At 43.6% G+C, this 17,556-nt stretch overlaps 1 protein-coding gene across 3 annotated transcripts in view; it reads left to right on the top strand.

The window, feature by feature from the left end:
- DVL1 (dishevelled segment polarity protein 1) overlaps positions 1 to 17,556 on the top strand; it is a 257,194-nt gene that overhangs the window by 184,216 nt on the left and 55,422 nt on the right. For all 3 annotated transcript variants that reach the window (XM_056543323.1, XM_056543325.1, XM_056543326.1), the window contains exons 5-8: positions 2,421 to 2,553; positions 12,844 to 12,937; positions 13,598 to 13,667; positions 16,745 to 16,884. In XM_056543323.1, coding sequence (XP_056399298.1) covers positions 2,421 to 2,553; positions 12,844 to 12,937; positions 13,598 to 13,667; positions 16,745 to 16,884 — 437 coding nt within the window. The remainder of the gene's footprint in view (positions 1 to 2,420; positions 2,554 to 12,843; positions 12,938 to 13,597; positions 13,668 to 16,744; positions 16,885 to 17,556) is intronic.

Consider the following 17,556-nt stretch of genomic DNA (forward strand, 5'->3'; position numbering starts at 1 on the left):
TCGGTAAGCTTAAATTGAAGGGGTTTTCTGTGCTTTTCAAACATTTAGTAAAAGGCAGGAATTGGGAGGTGTAAAACAGTGACAGGGATGGTGGTCAGGGATCGTTATATTTCCCTAAGATATCTATTATCTGCAGTAATGTATTTTGGTTTTCTGCTGCCCTAGGCCTGTACACTTGGGTGATACAGCCCATCATGGCGCCTACTCCCCTCAGCCTTATGGTGCACAGCTGACACTGCTTAAATCTTTCTAAACCTTGTCTGCAATACTGCCGACTAGTGGGGAAAGAAGCCTCCTCTACCAGAGCGTACAGCGATTCCCAGCCACAGCCCCGTTCCACACCACACAGCCTCACTCACCAATCCTACCTGTCCCAGGACCAACTGTGGAATGATCGATTTCCATAGACCATCAAGAGATCCAAGCACTGTGAGGACCACACTCGTAAAGGGCACTGTGCCTGATCTTACATGTTGCCCCAGGCCTAGGCCTTGTTAGTCTAGTGGAAGATACCCCACTGATTATATTTAAATATGCCAAAGCTGGGTGAGATATGGGAAATCCAGAAATGATTAAATTCCTGGAAAGATTTAGCTTGCTAGGGATTTTTTAGTAAATCCTATTTTCGGGTCTGGATTTTTATGGCATAAAAGCAAGGATTGGCAGTGGGACCTTTCATTCCGTGGACACTGCAGGTATAAGCCAAGCCCATGTGCTGGAAAAAGCTTATTTCTGGGAAACAAGAATAGCTGAGAGTCATCCTGCCTATGGAGGCTAAGGGGAACGTGACCCTCATTTGGGAGTTGTACTCAGGAAGGCTGCAGCCTTAAAAAGCAGACTCAAAAAAAAGTACAGTGATCCCTCAACTTACAACGGCCTCAATATATAATAGTTTCAACATACAATGGTCTTTTCTGGACCATTGTAACTTTAAACCAGACTCAACATACAATGTTATGGAATCTGCGAAACGTGTCAATGGCTGGAAGAGCCGACCAATCAGAATGGACATTTCACTGGTAAAACCTGTGTGTTCCTAAAGTACATGCACTGACTGGTGTCTGGTAGCGCCCCCTACAGTACAGGGAGGTATTACATGTTCTGTACTCTTTACCTGTGCCAGGGTTAGCTTCTCCTTTGGACACCAGGTGAGGGCGACTCCATTTTACTTTTTTTTAGGACATTGCGTGTTCTGTACAGGACCCTGAAGAAGCTTCTGTCCTCTACATAGACCAGTGCTTCCCAAAAAGTTTGCCTCCAGCTGTTGCAAAACTACAACTCCCAGCGTGCCCGGACAGCCGAAGGCTGTCCGGGCATGCTGGGAGTTGTAGTTTTGCAACAGCTGGAGGCACCCTGGTTGGGAAACACTGAAATAGACAGTGATTTACAGCTCCCAGCAGATCTTTCTTACTTTTATGTGTAAGGACTTGCTTTATCTATAGTTAACTGATTTTTTATCTTTAATCCTCACTTTTTCCTATTTTTGGATGACATTTTGATGGCTTCAGAACCAATTACGAGAGCAGGAGAAGACGTGCATGTGGACTGTGTCACTGTCTCAGACTGCTGTTTACTGCCGTGTGCCATCTCTACAGAGCTAAACTCCCACAGGGGCGATAAATAAAAAAAATATATATATATATATACTCATCCCTCACGTTATTCCCAATTGAGCGACGCTGATCGCTTGTTGTTGCATGTGACCAACCAGGACACTTCCACTGTAGCAGCCCTCGATCAGAGAGGTAATTGTAAGTTTATTTGATCTACTCTGCCATTCCCTACCACATGGCAAATATGGATCCCAGTGAGAAAAAGAGACAAGAAAAAATAGGGCAAGTCAACCATACTATGCTTGTTCGTATAAAACTGGACTGTCATACTGATCATCACCTTGGGGCTGAAAAGACTTTTTAGCAAGTTGATGAAAAAGAATGACTCTTCTACCTCCTACTACTCTCTTGGTACAATTAGATCCTAGTGCGGGTATGACAGCAGGCAGGAGTCGGTGACGTCCTGTAGGAGCTACGTTCCAGGTAGATGGTGACAGGGGCCCGCTATGACTGAAGTAATGTTCCTTCATCTTCATCACTGTGGGCACCTCACTTCAAACACCCTGGACATGACAGCGCCTATTAGTCTGATTAAAGGCATGACCTACTCTCAGCTTTGTTGTCTCTCTGTGTCAGCGTTCTCCATTTTTCATTCTGATGAAAGGAAGACATACACTGAGTAAGATGATATTTCTTCCCCAGTTGCCCTTATCTACATGTCACTTGACGTTGCTTTGCTAAATGTACTGTACTTTGCACAGTTTTTTGCCTCTCGGATGCTACAAACTTTTTTCTTTGATCAAAAATGTTATCTTATTGTTTGCTGATAGAACTCTTCCTTATCACATTCTTTATTCTCTGTGATAGTTCCAAGAATCAATGGGCACCCCAAAGTGGAGCGTATACGGGAGACTGGAGGATATGACAGCACGTCCACCGTGATGAGCAGCGAGCTGGATTCCAGCAGCTTTGTGGACTCTGATGAGGACAACACTAGCAGGTATGTACCGGAGCAATGTTTGTGAGCTATGTAAGGCTGGGAGCTTGTACCACCTCCCATTTTCATTTTGGCATTCCTAGTCATACTTATTCTAGGACCCTGAGTAGTACCAGTGTGCCAATGTTTACTAATGTGCTAGTGTTGTAGAACTCTTAGATATCAGCTTACTAGTGTTCTAGAACTATTGCTTTCAGTATGCCAGTGTTCTAGAACTCTTACACACCAATTTTCCGATGATCTAGAACGCTTACACTTTGTGTCAGTTCTAGAACTCTGTTACATCAGTGTGGCAGTGTTCTAGAACTCTTAGCTTTCTTTGTGTCAGTGTTGTAGAACTTAATTACCAGTATGACATTGTTTCAGAACTCTTTCACACCAATGTGGTAGTGTTGTAGAACTTTTAGTTACCAGTATGCCAGTTTTCTAGACTTATCAGCCATCTGTGTGCCAGTGTTCTGGAAAGTTTAGACAGCCCTCTCAATATTCCAGTGTTCTGGAACTCTTTGGGCGCATTGACACCACATTTTCACTTTCCGACAGGAGAATTTCAAAACTGTCTGTAGTCTGCTTCAATTTGATCTGACCAGAGTCAGCTTCTGAATTAAATGGGTCCAGCATGAGTCCAGCAGGGATAGGGCAGCAGATGGTTTTGAAATTCTTCCATCGGAGTGTGAAATGCGCCTTAAGTATTCTAGTACACTGGAATATTGACAATTTAACAGTTTTAGAATACTGCCACAATGGTGGCTGCTGGTAAGTGAAAGCAGCCACCCTTGTACCATTAGATGCATTCTGCTGTGAGCATGCCAGTGTTCTAGAACTATGAACCATCTGTGTGGCAGTGTTCTGGATTCTTCCCCATCAGTACTACACTTTCAGTACATCAGACCTGTTAAAATGTCAGTGTGTACCAATTTTGTAAGTAAGTGTACCAATTTTGTAGGACCCAAGTTGTCACATTGCTAGTGTTCCACTTCTGTTGGGCAGTCCCGTAAAAGATTGTGACTTTTCAAGTAGAAAATGTAAACAACCCAGGTGAACTTTTGTCAAAATGTTAAGACTGTGTTACAGACTCTGTTTGATCCATTTATTGGAGAAGGACAAGAAAAAAGAACCACACAAAGCACCTGGTGCGTTATCCTAGTAAACCAAAGGGTCAGGGGGCTAGTATATGCTCACCTTGAGCGCAATGGATACGCGCATATAACCCAATTGCATTGGGTGCCGAAAATTCCTGGGATTGCTGCGAGGCTGTAGGGATATTCAGATAGACCGAAGTTTATCTGTTAGTAGATGCAGGAAGAAAACCAAAGATGATCCCTCTTTAGGCGCTGCTTTCCCATAAAATCACATAGACATTGATGTCTAAAGGAAAATGTTCTGTATTAAAGGGGTATTCCAGGCAAAAACTTTTTAATATATATCAACTGGCTCCAGAAAGTTAAACAGATTTGTAAATTAAAAAATCTTAATCCTTTCAGTACTTATGAGCTTCTGAAGTTAAGGTTGTTCTTTTCTGTCTAAGTCCTCTCTGATGACACCTGTCTCGGGAAACGCCCAGTTTAGAAGAGGTTTGCTATGGGGATGTGCTTCTAAACTGGGCGTTTCCTGAGACAGGTGTCACCAGAGAGGACTTAGACAGAAAAGAACAACCTTAACTTCAGAAGCTCATAAGTACTGAAAGGATTAAGATTTTTTAATAGAAGTAATTTACAAATCTGTTTAACTTTCTGTAGCTACTTGATAAATATAAAAAAGTTTTTGCCTTGAATACCCCTTTAACCAATGACACGTTTTGGGATTAACCCTTCCTCAGATTGGCATGTTGATGCCAATCTGAGGATGGGTTAATCCCGAAACGTGTCATTGGTAAATAAAGAACATTTTCCTTTAGACATCATTATGAGAAAGCAGTTCCTAAAGAGGGATCATCTTTGGTTTCCTTCCTGATCCATTTATTGGTAGAAAACCCCAAATTGAACTTTAGTACAGTATAAAAAACAACAGAAAAAACAAGTAAAACTTGAGCACATATCATATTACTTCTATCATTTTCTATGTCTGATCACAAAGGAACCCAGATTAGTCTGGGACCAATTCAATAGATTCACATAAACCCCGAAAACCTAGGTTTAGGGCACAAAGGTCCCATTAAGAGACTAACTAAAACTTAGCTTTTAATGAATAAACATACCGAAAACAGGTGAATTAGTGATTGTTAAAATTAGCGTCTGTTGTCCTCTATATAAGAATTATTAGGATCAGCCAGTCACTACAATAGAGGGAGCTATCTCTCTACTGATAACCTATTTAGATGGTAGGGCCTACAGGCTCTTCTCCCCTGGTAATAGAAATCAGTGAGTGGTGCCATACCAGAGATAAATAGACCCTAAAGTAGTAACAAATACCTATTGGTGGGGCCTTCAGGCTCTTCCACTGAGATGATAGTAAACCACTATGTTAGTGTTCCAATAGAGATAAATAGACGCTGACTATTTACCTCTATTGGAACACTAACATAGTGGTTTGCTATCATCTCAGTGGAAGAGCCTATAGTCCCCACCAATAGGTAGTTGTTACTACTTTAGGGCAATTCTGATCTATACCTGTTAGAAAGGCGGAGAGCCTGCAGGCCCCACCAGTAGGGAATGGTAATAGCCTGTAGTGCCACTCATCTTTATACATTTAAGGTGAAATAGCCTGCAGGCTTCACCAGGAGAGAGTGGTAATAGTCTACGGCATTACACCTCTACACTTAATTATAAGGTGGAAGAACCTATAATAATCAACAGAGGGTGATGATAGCCTGTAGGCACCACTCACTGATTTCTATTACCAGGGGAGAAGAGCCTGTAGGCCCTACCATCTAAATAGGTTATCAGTAGAGAGATAGCTCCCTCTATTGTAGTGACCGGCTGGTCCTAATAAGTCTTATACAGAGGATAATAAATGCTAATTTTAACAATCACTAATTCACCTGTTTTTGGCATGTTTATTCATTAAAAGCGAAGTTTTAGTTAGTCTCTTAATGGGACCTTTGTACCCTGGACCTAGGTTTTCAGGGTTTATGTGAATCTATTTTCTATGTCTGACAGCGAAGTACAGAACATTTCCAACAATACATTAAGACAAGCCAAAACTTGATAAGATTTCACCAAGCAGTTAAGACTCTACTTGCCATGGTGGCTGTGGTCAAGGTGTGTCTCCTCTCCAGCAGATGCCTCCTTGTCATCACATCTCTTCTTTCCGCTTGTGATCTGGCATGCTTAGTACCCAGAGATCAAGACACCTTCCCCGGGGCTTCAATCCTGCAGGCTCTGACAGGGGTGGGAAGCATCTGAGATGACAGTGGGTTTGTTTTGGAGGTTAGAGTTTAGAGACGAATAGACGAGTTACAATTGATGGGTTGATGTAAATCCTCATAGACACATGAGTGTGGAAATCTAGATCACAGCTGTCATCGCACAGGAAGAACAGACGAAGAAATAATGGATACGGGAAAAGTTTTGAGTCCTGACAAGAACTCTATAATGTTTTTGGAAACAAGCTTTAGGAGAAGGACCATTTTAACACCGCGGAGCACTTCGTGCAAACATGAAAAATCCAAACTATTACATTGAGCTAAAAACATTCATTTATTTATTCCTTTAAAATTCCCATAGTAGTCAAATAAATAGAAAAATAATATCAAGATAATGCACAGATCATAAATAGTTAAATTCTCCTATGATGAACACCTGTATATCCCAACGCGTTTCCCCGTGTACCTTATAACATACAGCTGTTCATCAGGGGATGACAACAACAGTAATATGGTATACAAAAAATGCACATAGAAAGGGGGGAGGGGATGAAATAACACATTTCATGCAAACATGTCGTACAATATGTAACAAAATAGCGTGACATGCTAAATCAAATCTAGGATGTTATATAGCATACTGCGCAAATGTGCCTCTGTGCTTCCCCCCCCCCCAAACAATTCCTGAGGCTGCATTCACACCTCATTTTTTACATACGGGTGCCGGATCCCCGGGGGAGGGGAAAACCGGGCGCTCCTGTACCCCAGCTGGAACAGCCCGTGACTCCATTTACTTTAATGAGCCGACCGGAGTCAAACGGTTACTCCAGTCGGCTCAGTTTTGACCCGTATCCGGTTTTGGACCGGACCTAAAACCATAGTATACTACGGTTTTAGGTCCGGTCAGGAAACTGCATACAGGTCAAAATTGAGCCGACCGGAGTCACCGTTTGACTCCGGTCGGCTCATTAAAGTAAATGGAGTCACGGGCTGATCCGGCCGGGGTACAGGAGCGCCCGGTTTTCCCCTCCCCCAGCCGGATCCGGCACCCATATATAAAAAATGAGGTGTGAATGCAGCCTTAGTGCGTGCCAAAAATGCTGACCAATTTTTTTTTTATTATTATTTTTGGACAACTTAAAATCTGAATATTAGTAATATGAGAATATAGTTGAGCATACTGATCTCAGTATTTACAGACTGTCCAGAAATTTCGGCACAGTGTGCTAGTATAGATGCTGTATAAGTGCCTTCACATACAATGGCTCCCAAATTATGTGTCAAAGAGTTTGCCACCAAAGTGCCAGCCACAGATACCTCCCATACAGTGCCTCATCCCCAGCGGTACGCTGGGGATGAGGCACTGTATGGGAGGTATCTGTGGCTGGCACTTTGGTGGCAAACTCTTTGACACATAATTTTTGTATCCTGACAAGTGTGTCCTGCCATAGTGCGCCAGATGCTTCCAGATTGCTCACCACAGCCACAATTAGACCATAAACTGCCATCATACATATCCCATCATCATAGTCAAACATACAATGTACTGTGACACAGTGTAGGCTATGAAGCAATAAATTATTACAATTACCGTACATAGCGCAACAGTACAACATTACAGCACAGATCTCCATGTGCTGTACATCGTACCACATGCTGCACCTACATTCCTACACTAAGTCAAACACTTTGCAGAGAGTGATAGGGGATGGGGGTGTGGAGTCTTAGGAAGGGGAGATCACAGGACCTAAGCTTTATTTAGAGAATAACACAGGAGGGGTGTTAATTCTCCGACATCCCATGATGTCCTGACATACAGTAAATGTCCTTCGGAGACTTGCTTGCACTGACCTTATTCAGTAGGGTCTATGGACTTGGTGCATCAAGCATGAGCATTGAGGAGGATACGGTAAAGCTACACCATTTGCCTTTTGGTAAGGCTTTATTCACACCTTTGAGGTATCAATCGGCGATATACTATAAAAACATATGCTCCAGTGTTGAATTTGTGTCCACGTTTGCTGTCTTATATTTTTGTATGTTTTTTGGGGTTTTCTTAAGTGTAGACTGCCTCACTTTGTCCAGTTACAAAAAAGTATCATCGATGGTCCATTTTTTTCTTTGCTTCCAGTGGACAATGTATTGGAACGTATGAACCTAAATGTGCAACAACTGTATAGCAAAAACATGATGTGAACCTACCGTAGCCATAAAGCTACTTGTTTTCAGGTTTAGATACCTAAAAGAGCATCAGTGATGGTAGTTTTTATCTCTGTAGCAAGCACTGATTGGATTTAGAATTACATCATAATCCAAAATTAGAGAAGAGGATCTGCTCCCCCCCCCCCCCCCCCCGCCCAAGAAACAGTGTCACTTCTGTCTATGTCCTCTGTTTGGTATTGCAATTCGCCCCCATTGAGGAAGAGCTGCAATAGCACATACATGAACAGATGCAGCTGGTATAGAGTGGAGTCCAGCTCTCCTCCCAAGCCCGCAGAGCACGGACTGGCGCGGGCAACGCCTGAGTAGGTAAATTGAAATACAAATGGATGTCCAGCGCAGGTAGATGCAGAACAATGCTCTTTATTGCGGTAAAAACTTCAGTGCATACAAGACATGGGTACAGGTGACGCGTTTCGGCCCTGGCGTTGGGCCTTAGTCATACTGACTAAGGCCCAACGACAGGGCCGAAACACGTCACATTCTGCCTCTACCTGCGCTGGACATCCATTTGTTTTCCATGAACAGATGTTGCACTATTTATAGGGGGAAAAAAAGCATATAAAATGTTTTATTCTGTGTGATCCATTTAATTTATGTTTAAAGGGTAACTCTCATTAAAACTAATTTTTGCTATTGCACTCCTTATGGTAAATAAAAATATTTCTAATATACTTTGTTTAAAAAAATGACATTTTCTGTTTTATTTGTGCTTAAAAAAGCTCAAAAGCACATTTTCCCCCATCTCATATACAGACTTTGGACCGAAGTCCAAACACAGAAGTGCAGCCTGGAGTGCTGAGGGGGTGGGTGTGTCCAGCCTCATCCAATCATAGCTCCTCTCACACTTAACTGCCATATGCTGTTGGTTGGACACACCCCCTCCCCTCAGCACTCCAGCCTGCACTTCCTGTGTTTGGACTTCGGTCCCAAGTCTGTGAATGAGATGGGGGGGAGAATGTGCTCTTGGGCTTTTTTAAGCACAAATTAAACATAGAACACTTCATTTTTTTAAACAAAGTATATTAGAAATATTTTTTATTTACCATAAGGAGTGCAAAAAATTAGTTTTAATGAGAGTGCCCATTGAAATCCACATCTTTCTACAGTCCTACAGGCACATATTCACACTGTGTACCCCTATATAAAAGCTGAGCTCAGCTGCTCGCTGCATAAGTACTATTCCCCAGACCGCCACCACCCCACCGCCCCCCACCCCACATCTCTTCTTACTAAACCGCCTGGAAAATTACATTTTTTCTGCAATTATTGTAGATTATAATTAACTTGCCGGCCAGAAGGCACCAGCAACTTTACATATTTCCAGCCGTCATCCGGAAAGACAAAGCGCGTTTCTGCAAATTCTGGCAAAATAGGGGAAAGGCCTATGTAAAGACATATCTTAGTGTACAGCAACCAGTCACGCCTTTGTCTTCCGTGTGACATTGCGTCTTGTATCTCACCAGCATATTCAGGCTTCTTCTCCCAAGAATGAAATCATTGCTGCCGGCGGTGTAGGAAGATCTGTCATCCCGAGAGCAGATTAATTACTGCAGGAATTTCACGGGTACAGATCTCGGACACGCAGGGCTGAAGATGAAAGAATCCTACTAACATGTCCCCCCCCCCCAATATGAGCTTTTTCATTTGTCCAAGGAGCCTTCTCGCCATAAGCATGAATAAAACACATCTGGCTGGAATTAATATTTAATGATACGGCAATCCTATTATATATACATATACACGGGAGAGGAGCTGTACGGAGGGCAGAGGTAGCATTTGCACCCAGACCCTGAAGTCTGAGGGGACAAAAAATGCTTCGCTGCCACATAAGATTGCACCAGTATTATTAATGGCACATGGTAGGTGGGGGTGGGGGTGGGGGGGGTGGTCATGTTACAGATTTTGCATTGAGGCCTACTCCAGTGTTCAGTTCAATGACAGGCATAGGATGTTATGAGTCTAGCTTTTGGTACAAGCCTTTGCTTACTATACCCTGTATCGCATAGACGCAGACCATGTGGGCCTATGGCAGTGTTTCCCAAGCAGGGTGCCTCCAGCTGTTGCAAAACTACAACTCCCAGCATGCCCGGACAGCCAAAGGCTGTCATCATCCCCCTGTCCATCATCCAGACCCCCGTCATTAACACCCCCGTCATCATCCCCCCCTTCATCATCACCCCGTCATCATCTTCCCCCCCCCTTCATCGTCACCCCGTCATCATTCCCCCCCCCCCCCTTCATCATCACCGCCTGTCAATCCCTCAGTGGTCTTCAACCTGCAGCCGGGCCTTCGTCATCATCCAGACCCCCCCCCCCCTTTAGTTTTCTACTCACCTCCCCTCGGTGGGAAGGGTGAGCTCGTCTGGGCCATCTATGCTGCAGGGACCGTCCGGTGGGGAGGGTTAGTCGTTCCGGGCTATTCATTTTCACCGGGAGGCCCTCTTCTCCACTCCGGGCCCACCCCCGGACTAGTGACGTTGCCTTGACGACGACGCACAGGGATGTCCGTGCGCAGCAGCGTGACCTCTCTGCGTGTCGTCGTCAAGGAATCGTCACTAGTCCAGGGCTGGGCCTGGAGCGGAGACGAGAACAGGGCCTCCCAGTGAAAATGGACAGCCCGGAACGACTAACCCTTCCCACCGAACGGTCCCTGCAGCATAGATGGCCCGGACCAGCTCACCCTTCCTTCCCACTGAGGGGAGGTCAGTAGAAAACTAAAGGGGGGGGGGGTCTGGATGATGACGAAGGCCCGTGTTTGGACTTCGGTCCCAAGCTACAACTCCCAGCATGTCCGGACAGCATGCTGGGAGTTGTAGTTTTGCAACATCTGTGTCGCTGGGAGTTGTAGTTTTGCATCATCTATGTCGCTGAATCTCCGCGAACGGAGTTTCAGCCTGGCAGCCGGCGGTATGACCCCACGGCACTGCACTGTCACCATTGACGGCTATGCAGTACTCGCGGACTTCCGCGCAAAGAATAAACATGTTCTTTCTTTGTGCGGAACAATTTCAGTGGCGGAATTGTCCGCCGCTGAAATTCTGCAGTGTGAACGGGTCTCGTGGAAGACCCATTCACACTGATGCTAACGTTCACTGAGCGGAATTCCACTCACGGAATTCCAGGAGAATTCCGCAGTGTGAGCATACCCTAAATGTTTTAAGGTCCCTGTATATCTTGAATGGGTGGGACTCATCTCAATGCGCCTAAACACAACATTCACCTAGGCCCAGATTTATCAAACAGTGTGAGAGAACAAAATGGAGGGATTTCCCCACAGCAGCCAATCACAGCTCAGCTTTCACTTTACCAGAGCTTGTTAGCCGAGCTGGGATTGGTTCCTGGGAGAATATCTCTCCACTCTAGTCTTTAGAAGACAAAGAAATGATTTGAGGATCTTTAGTTTTGGGTTACATACAACTTGAAATATTCGTTATGGAGAAAAAATTTGCTACATTTTTCCCTATAGTGTATAATTAAAGTCACATTCTCACCATAATTTTCTGAATGCAAAGTAACTCTCCTCCAGAAGGAAGAGAACTGGCCTTTTAGTGCCACCTATTTGAGGTAGATACTGTGTGAGTCAGTGCCTGTTCCATAAAAGAGCCTGGAAACATGACTGGGGATTATGAGACAAACCAGAATCTTCCTCTGTAGACCTCTACCAGAACACCTTTGGCAAAGCTCAGAGACTTCTATTTTACTAAAGGTCGTTGACCCTACATAAGCCCCATTGGGTTGAATTAGCCTTTATTTAGAACAGTGTTTCCCAACCAGGGTGCCTCCATCTGTTGCAAAACTACAACTCCCAGCATGCCTGGACAGCCAAAGGTTGGGAATCACTGATTTAGAAGGTAATGTCAGAGATTTCCAATGATCTTTCAGTGACACCAAAAGTTCTGAGTGCATAATTGTTACTAAATTGTGTGGAATGGGCTGATGGACTCCACTAATGCGAGCGCTCAGACAGTGCTCCTTGGGTCAGAACGTTTCCAGCCAATATAGACCCAAGTGCAAGGGCTCAGCTATTTTTACAAAACTTATCTGCAGGATAGGGGATAAGCATCAGTCGCGGGGGTTACAACTGATGGGACGCCCGTGATTGCGCGATGCCCTGGCTCTCCCCTTCATGGAGGTGGCGTGTCGGACGCAGCTTCGTGCGGTGGTCAACACGTCCCCTTCATGCATCTCTATAGGAGAGCCAGAGATATAGGGTCCCTGCAGTCGGACTCCCCACAATCTGATACGTTTTGTTTTACTCGACTTATCCTTTAAGATTAATGCAATGAAATTAAAGGAGGGGATAAGGAGGGGATAAGATGTCTGATCGCGGGGGGCCCACTGCTGAGACCCCCCGCGATCTCCCTGCAACACCTGCATTCTATGCGGGTGCTGAATCTCCAGTTTCGGAAACCTCCGGGACTGGGGACATGACATCACGCCACGCCCCCTCCATTCATGTCTATGGGAGGGGGCGTGATGCCGTCACTCCCCCTCCCATAGACATGAATGGAGGGGGCGTGGCGTGACGTCACGTCTCCAGTTTCGGAAATCTCCGGGTTTCCGGGACTGGGGAAGTGAAGTCACGCCACGCCCCCTCCATTCAGCAGCGGGCCCCCCGCGATCAGACATCTTATCCCCTATCCTTTGGATAGGGGATAAAATGTTTTTGCCCTGAATACCCCTTTAATCACAATGTGTGAATCATATATAATAAATATAAAGTAGAATGTAAAAGAATAATAAATATACATTTTTGTTTTCTACAGGTTAAGCAGCTCCACGGAGCAAAGCACATCCTCAAGACTTATACGGAAGCACAAACGAAGGAGACGGAAGCAGAAGATGAGGCAAATCGACAGGGTCAGTTGTGCAGATTCTGATCATTTTTCAGTTAACACAAAAGTCAATCCTATATCTTTAAAGGGGTACTCCGGTGAAAACCTTTTTTCTTTTAAATCAACTGGTGCCAGAAAGTTAAACAGATTTGTAAATCACTTCTATTCAAAAATCTTAATCCTTCCTGTGCTTCTTAGCTGCTGAATACTACAGAGGAAATTCTTTTCTTTTTGAAATTCTGTCTGATGACATCACGAGCACAGTGCTCTTTGCTGACATCATTATAATAATAATAACTCTTTATTTATTGTTGTCCTTAGTGGGATTTGAACCCAAGGCCCCAACACTGCAAGGCAGCAGTGCTAACCACTGAGCCACCATGCTGCTCTTAGCATACATCTGCTATGCATGGTTGCTAAAATGGACAGAGATGTCAGCAGAGAGCACTGTGCTCGTGATGTCATCAGTGTTCCAAAAAGAAAGGAATTTCCTCTGTAGCATTCAGCAGCTAATAAGTACTGGAAGGATTAAGATTTTTTTAATAGAAGTCATTTACAAATGTGTTTAACTTTCTGGCACCAGTTGATTTAAAAGAAAAAAGGTTTTCACCAGAGTACCCCTTTAAGATGTTAGCAGCGCACAGTAAATATTGCTTCTGATTCCATCTTACGTTCTCTTCCACAGTCTTCATCGTTCAGCAGCATTACAGACTCGACCATGTCCCTAAATATCATCACCGTCACACTTAATATGGGTAAGTGACAGCACCGTCAAATATGTCATGATACCTCTCATTAGACAGGTGCATTCTAAATAGGGACACCGACAAGATGCTAATATACAGATATATTCACTCGGGGCAGATTTTCTGACTACTGTGTCCCCTTTGAAGGGGGTCCCAAGTCTCCCATCAGAATGGAGCAGCAGTCGTCCTTCATTGTTGATGGTAGTTGCCGGAGAGGGTAAAGTGCAATGCTCAGCTATCTCTGGCTACTGTCATTAAAGGGGTACTCCGGTGGAAATGTTTTTTTTAATTTAAATCAACTGGTGCCAGAACGTTAAACAGATTTGTAAATTACTTCAAATAAAAAATCTTAATCCTTCCAGTACTTATCAGTTGCTGTATGGTCCAGAGAAAGTTGAGTTGTTCTTTTCAGTCTGACCACAGTGCTCTCTGCTGACACCTCTGTCTTTATCAGGAACTGTCCAAATCTCTCCTGCTCTGGGCAGTTCCTGACATGGACAGAGGTGTCAGCAGAGAGCAATGTGGTCAGACAGAAAAGAACAGCTCAACTTCCTCTGGAGCATACAGTAGCTGATAAGTACTGGAAGGATTAAGATTTTTTAATAGAAGTAATTTACAAATCTGTTTAACTTTCTGGAGCCAATTGATTTGAAATTTTTTTTTTCTGCCGGGAAAATAAGCACCAAAATTCAAAAGTTCTAACGATAAGGGGCTTTTCCGCTGGGATTCCACCCAAAAAACTAGCATGTTCATTCTTCTGGCAGAACCCAGTTCCTTGTTGGAAGTTCTGCAATGGAACTTCCGAAGTCTGAACTAAGCTGCAGAATCCTATTGAAATCAATAGAAGGCTACTGCAAGCGAATTCCTCTCTGATTTTTCTTGTGGAAATTCTAAGTGGAACTGGAATCTTAAAGGGGTACTCCGGTGGAAAAATATATATTTTTAAATCAACTGGTGCCAGAATGTTAAACAGATTTGTAAATTACTTCTATTTAAAAATCTTAATCCTTCCAGTACTTATCAGCTGCTGTATACTATTAAGAAAGTTATTTTCTTTTTCAATTTCTTTTCTGTCTGACCACAGTGCTCTCTGCTGACTCCTCTGTCCATGTCAGGAACTGTCCAGAGCAGGAGCAAATCCCCATAGCAAACCTCTCCTGCTCTGGACAGGTCCTGATATGGACAAAGGTTTCAGCAGAGAGCACTGTGGTCAGACAAAAGAAATTCAAAAAGAAAAGAACTTCCTCTGGAGTATACAGCAGATAATAAGTCCTGGAAGGATTAAGATTTTTAAATAGAAGTAATTTACAAATCTGTTTAACTTACTGGCATCAGTTGATTTAAAGAGTACCTGTCACCAAACTAAAATTTTAATATAATTTTCCTTTTGAAATTATAAGACACTTTGCTATTTACTTGCTGTTAAAATTCTCAACCTTTATATGTTTTAAAGGGGTACTCCGGTGAAAACCTTTTTTCTTTTAAATCAACTGGTGGCAGAAAGTTAAACATATTTGTAAATTACTTCTATTAAAAAATCGTAATCCTTCCTGTACTTATTAGCTGCTGAATACTACAGAGGAAATTCTTTTCTTTTTGGAATGCTCTCTGATGACATCACGAGCACAGTTCTCTCTGCTGACGTTATTATAATAATAATAACAACGCTTTATTTATTGTTGTCCTTAGTGGGATTTGAACCCAAGTCCCCAGCACTGCAAGGCAGCAGTGCTAACCACTGAGCCACCATGCTGCCCTTAGCATACATCTGCTATGCATCTGCTATGCATCTGCTATGCATGGTTGCTAAAATGGACAGAGATGTCAGCAGAAAGCACTGTGCTTGTGATGTCATCAGTGTTCCAAAAAGAAAGGAATTTCCTCTGTAGCATTCAGCAGCTAATAAGTACTAGAAGGATTAAGATTTTTTAATAGAAGTAATTTACAAATACAGCGGTCCCTCAACATACGATGGTAATTCGTTCCAAATGACCCATCGTTTGTCGAATCCATCGTATGTTGAGGGATCCGTGCAATGTAAAGTATAGGAAGCTGTACTCACCTGTCCCCGTCGCTCCGGACCGCGTCCTCACTGCTCCCGCTGCTGTTCCAGGGGCTCCCGATGCTGTCCCGCTGCTCCGGTGTCTTCTTCGCGATCCTCCGGTGTCTTGCGCATCTTCTGCAGGGTCCGGGCCTCGCTTTCTGGTGACGTTATTACCCTGCTGCGCCGGCGTGGCGTGCGTAGTGACATAATAACGACGCCGGAAAGCAAGGCCTGGACCCTGGTGAAGATACAGAAGACGCCGGAGGATCGCGAAGTGGACCCGGAGCAGCGGAGATAGGTAAGTGAACCTGCCCGGGATGCTTAAACTGCTATCCGACAGCAGCTTAAGCATTTTGCGCTGTCGGATAGCAGTTAATGCGATGGCCCCGACATATAAAAGCATCGTATGTCGATGCTGACATCGACATGCGATGGCCCCTGAGAGGCCATCGTATGTCGATTTTATCATATGTCGGGGCCATCGTAGGTCGGGGGGTTACTGTATGTTAAACTTTCTGCGTCCAGTTGATTTAAAAGAAAAAAGGTTTTCACCGGAGTACCCCTTTAATGTGATCGAAAAAAACGGCCACTAGGTGGCTCTGTTCTGTTCCCTGCTGCAAGTCAAACAGTTAGTTTGTTCTCCACCCGGACCAGCAGAAGTCCAAACTCAGGAAGTGTGTGTGGGGCATGGCAAGGCACAGCTCTCACAGGCTTCAATGACATCACGCCTGCTAGGGAACGCCTACTTTCTCCTGCCGTGAGCTCACACAATGTCAGCAAGGGGAAAGGTATGATACACAGCTTTTTAAAGCTTGGAATTTTTTTTAAGGGCAGGAAGGGTGTTAGGAGTAATTAGGGAATATACTGTACTCAGAGTTAGTTTAGAAAATAAATTAAAAATTCCACCGGAATACCCCTTTAATGTAGACAGAATCTTAGTATAGATGTGTTCATTCTGGTTACCTGGCAATGTCCAGTGCACTTGGCTAGAAGTGGAGCGCCTTAGAAGACCTAACCTTTTGCTATGATCTTGTCTTACCAGAGAAATACAACTTCCTGGGGATCAGTATTGTGGGGCAGAGCAATGACCGTGGAGATGGAGGAATCTATATTGGATCCATTATGAAAGGTGGCGCTGTAGCAGCAGATGGACGCATTGAGCCTGGAGATATGCTTCTACAGGTGCCGTATATGACCGTATTATATTATCATATCACAATCTCTGTTTTTGTTTTGTTTTGAACTTTTTTTCTCGTTGCTCGTAAGGTATGAAGGTAAACAAATTCATGAATCTCAATACAGCTGATGTTTTGGTTAAAGGGGTACTCCCGTGGAAAACTTTTTTTTTTTTTTTTTTTTTTTAAATCAACTGGTGCCAGAAAGTTAAACAGATTTGTAAATTACTTCTATTAAAAAATCTTAATCCTTCCAGTACTTTTTAGGGGCTGTATACTACAGAGGAAATGCTTTACTTTTGAGATTTCTCTGATGTCATGACCGCAGTGCTCTCTGCTGACCTCTGCTGTCCATTTTAAGAACTGTCCAGAGCAGGAGAAAATCCTCATAGCAAACATATGCTGCTCTGGACAGTTCTTAAAATGGACAGCAGAGGTCAGCAGAGAGCACTGTGGTCGTGACATCAGAGAAAGCTAAAAAGATAAGCATTTCCTCTGTAGTATACAGCCCATAAAATGTACTGGAAGGATTAAGATTTTTAAATAGAAGTAATTTACAAATCAGTTTTTTATTTTTATTTTTTTTTAAATCAACTGGTGCCAGAAAGTTAAACAGATTTGTAAATTACTTCTATTAAAAAAATCTTAATCCTTCCAGTACTTTTTAGGGGCTGTATAC

The sequence above is a fragment of the Hyla sarda genome, chromosome 10, assembly GCF_029499605.1.
Source record: "Hyla sarda isolate aHylSar1 chromosome 10, aHylSar1.hap1, whole genome shotgun sequence".
Classification (NCBI taxonomy): domain Eukaryota; kingdom Metazoa; phylum Chordata; class Amphibia; order Anura; family Hylidae; genus Hyla; species Hyla sarda.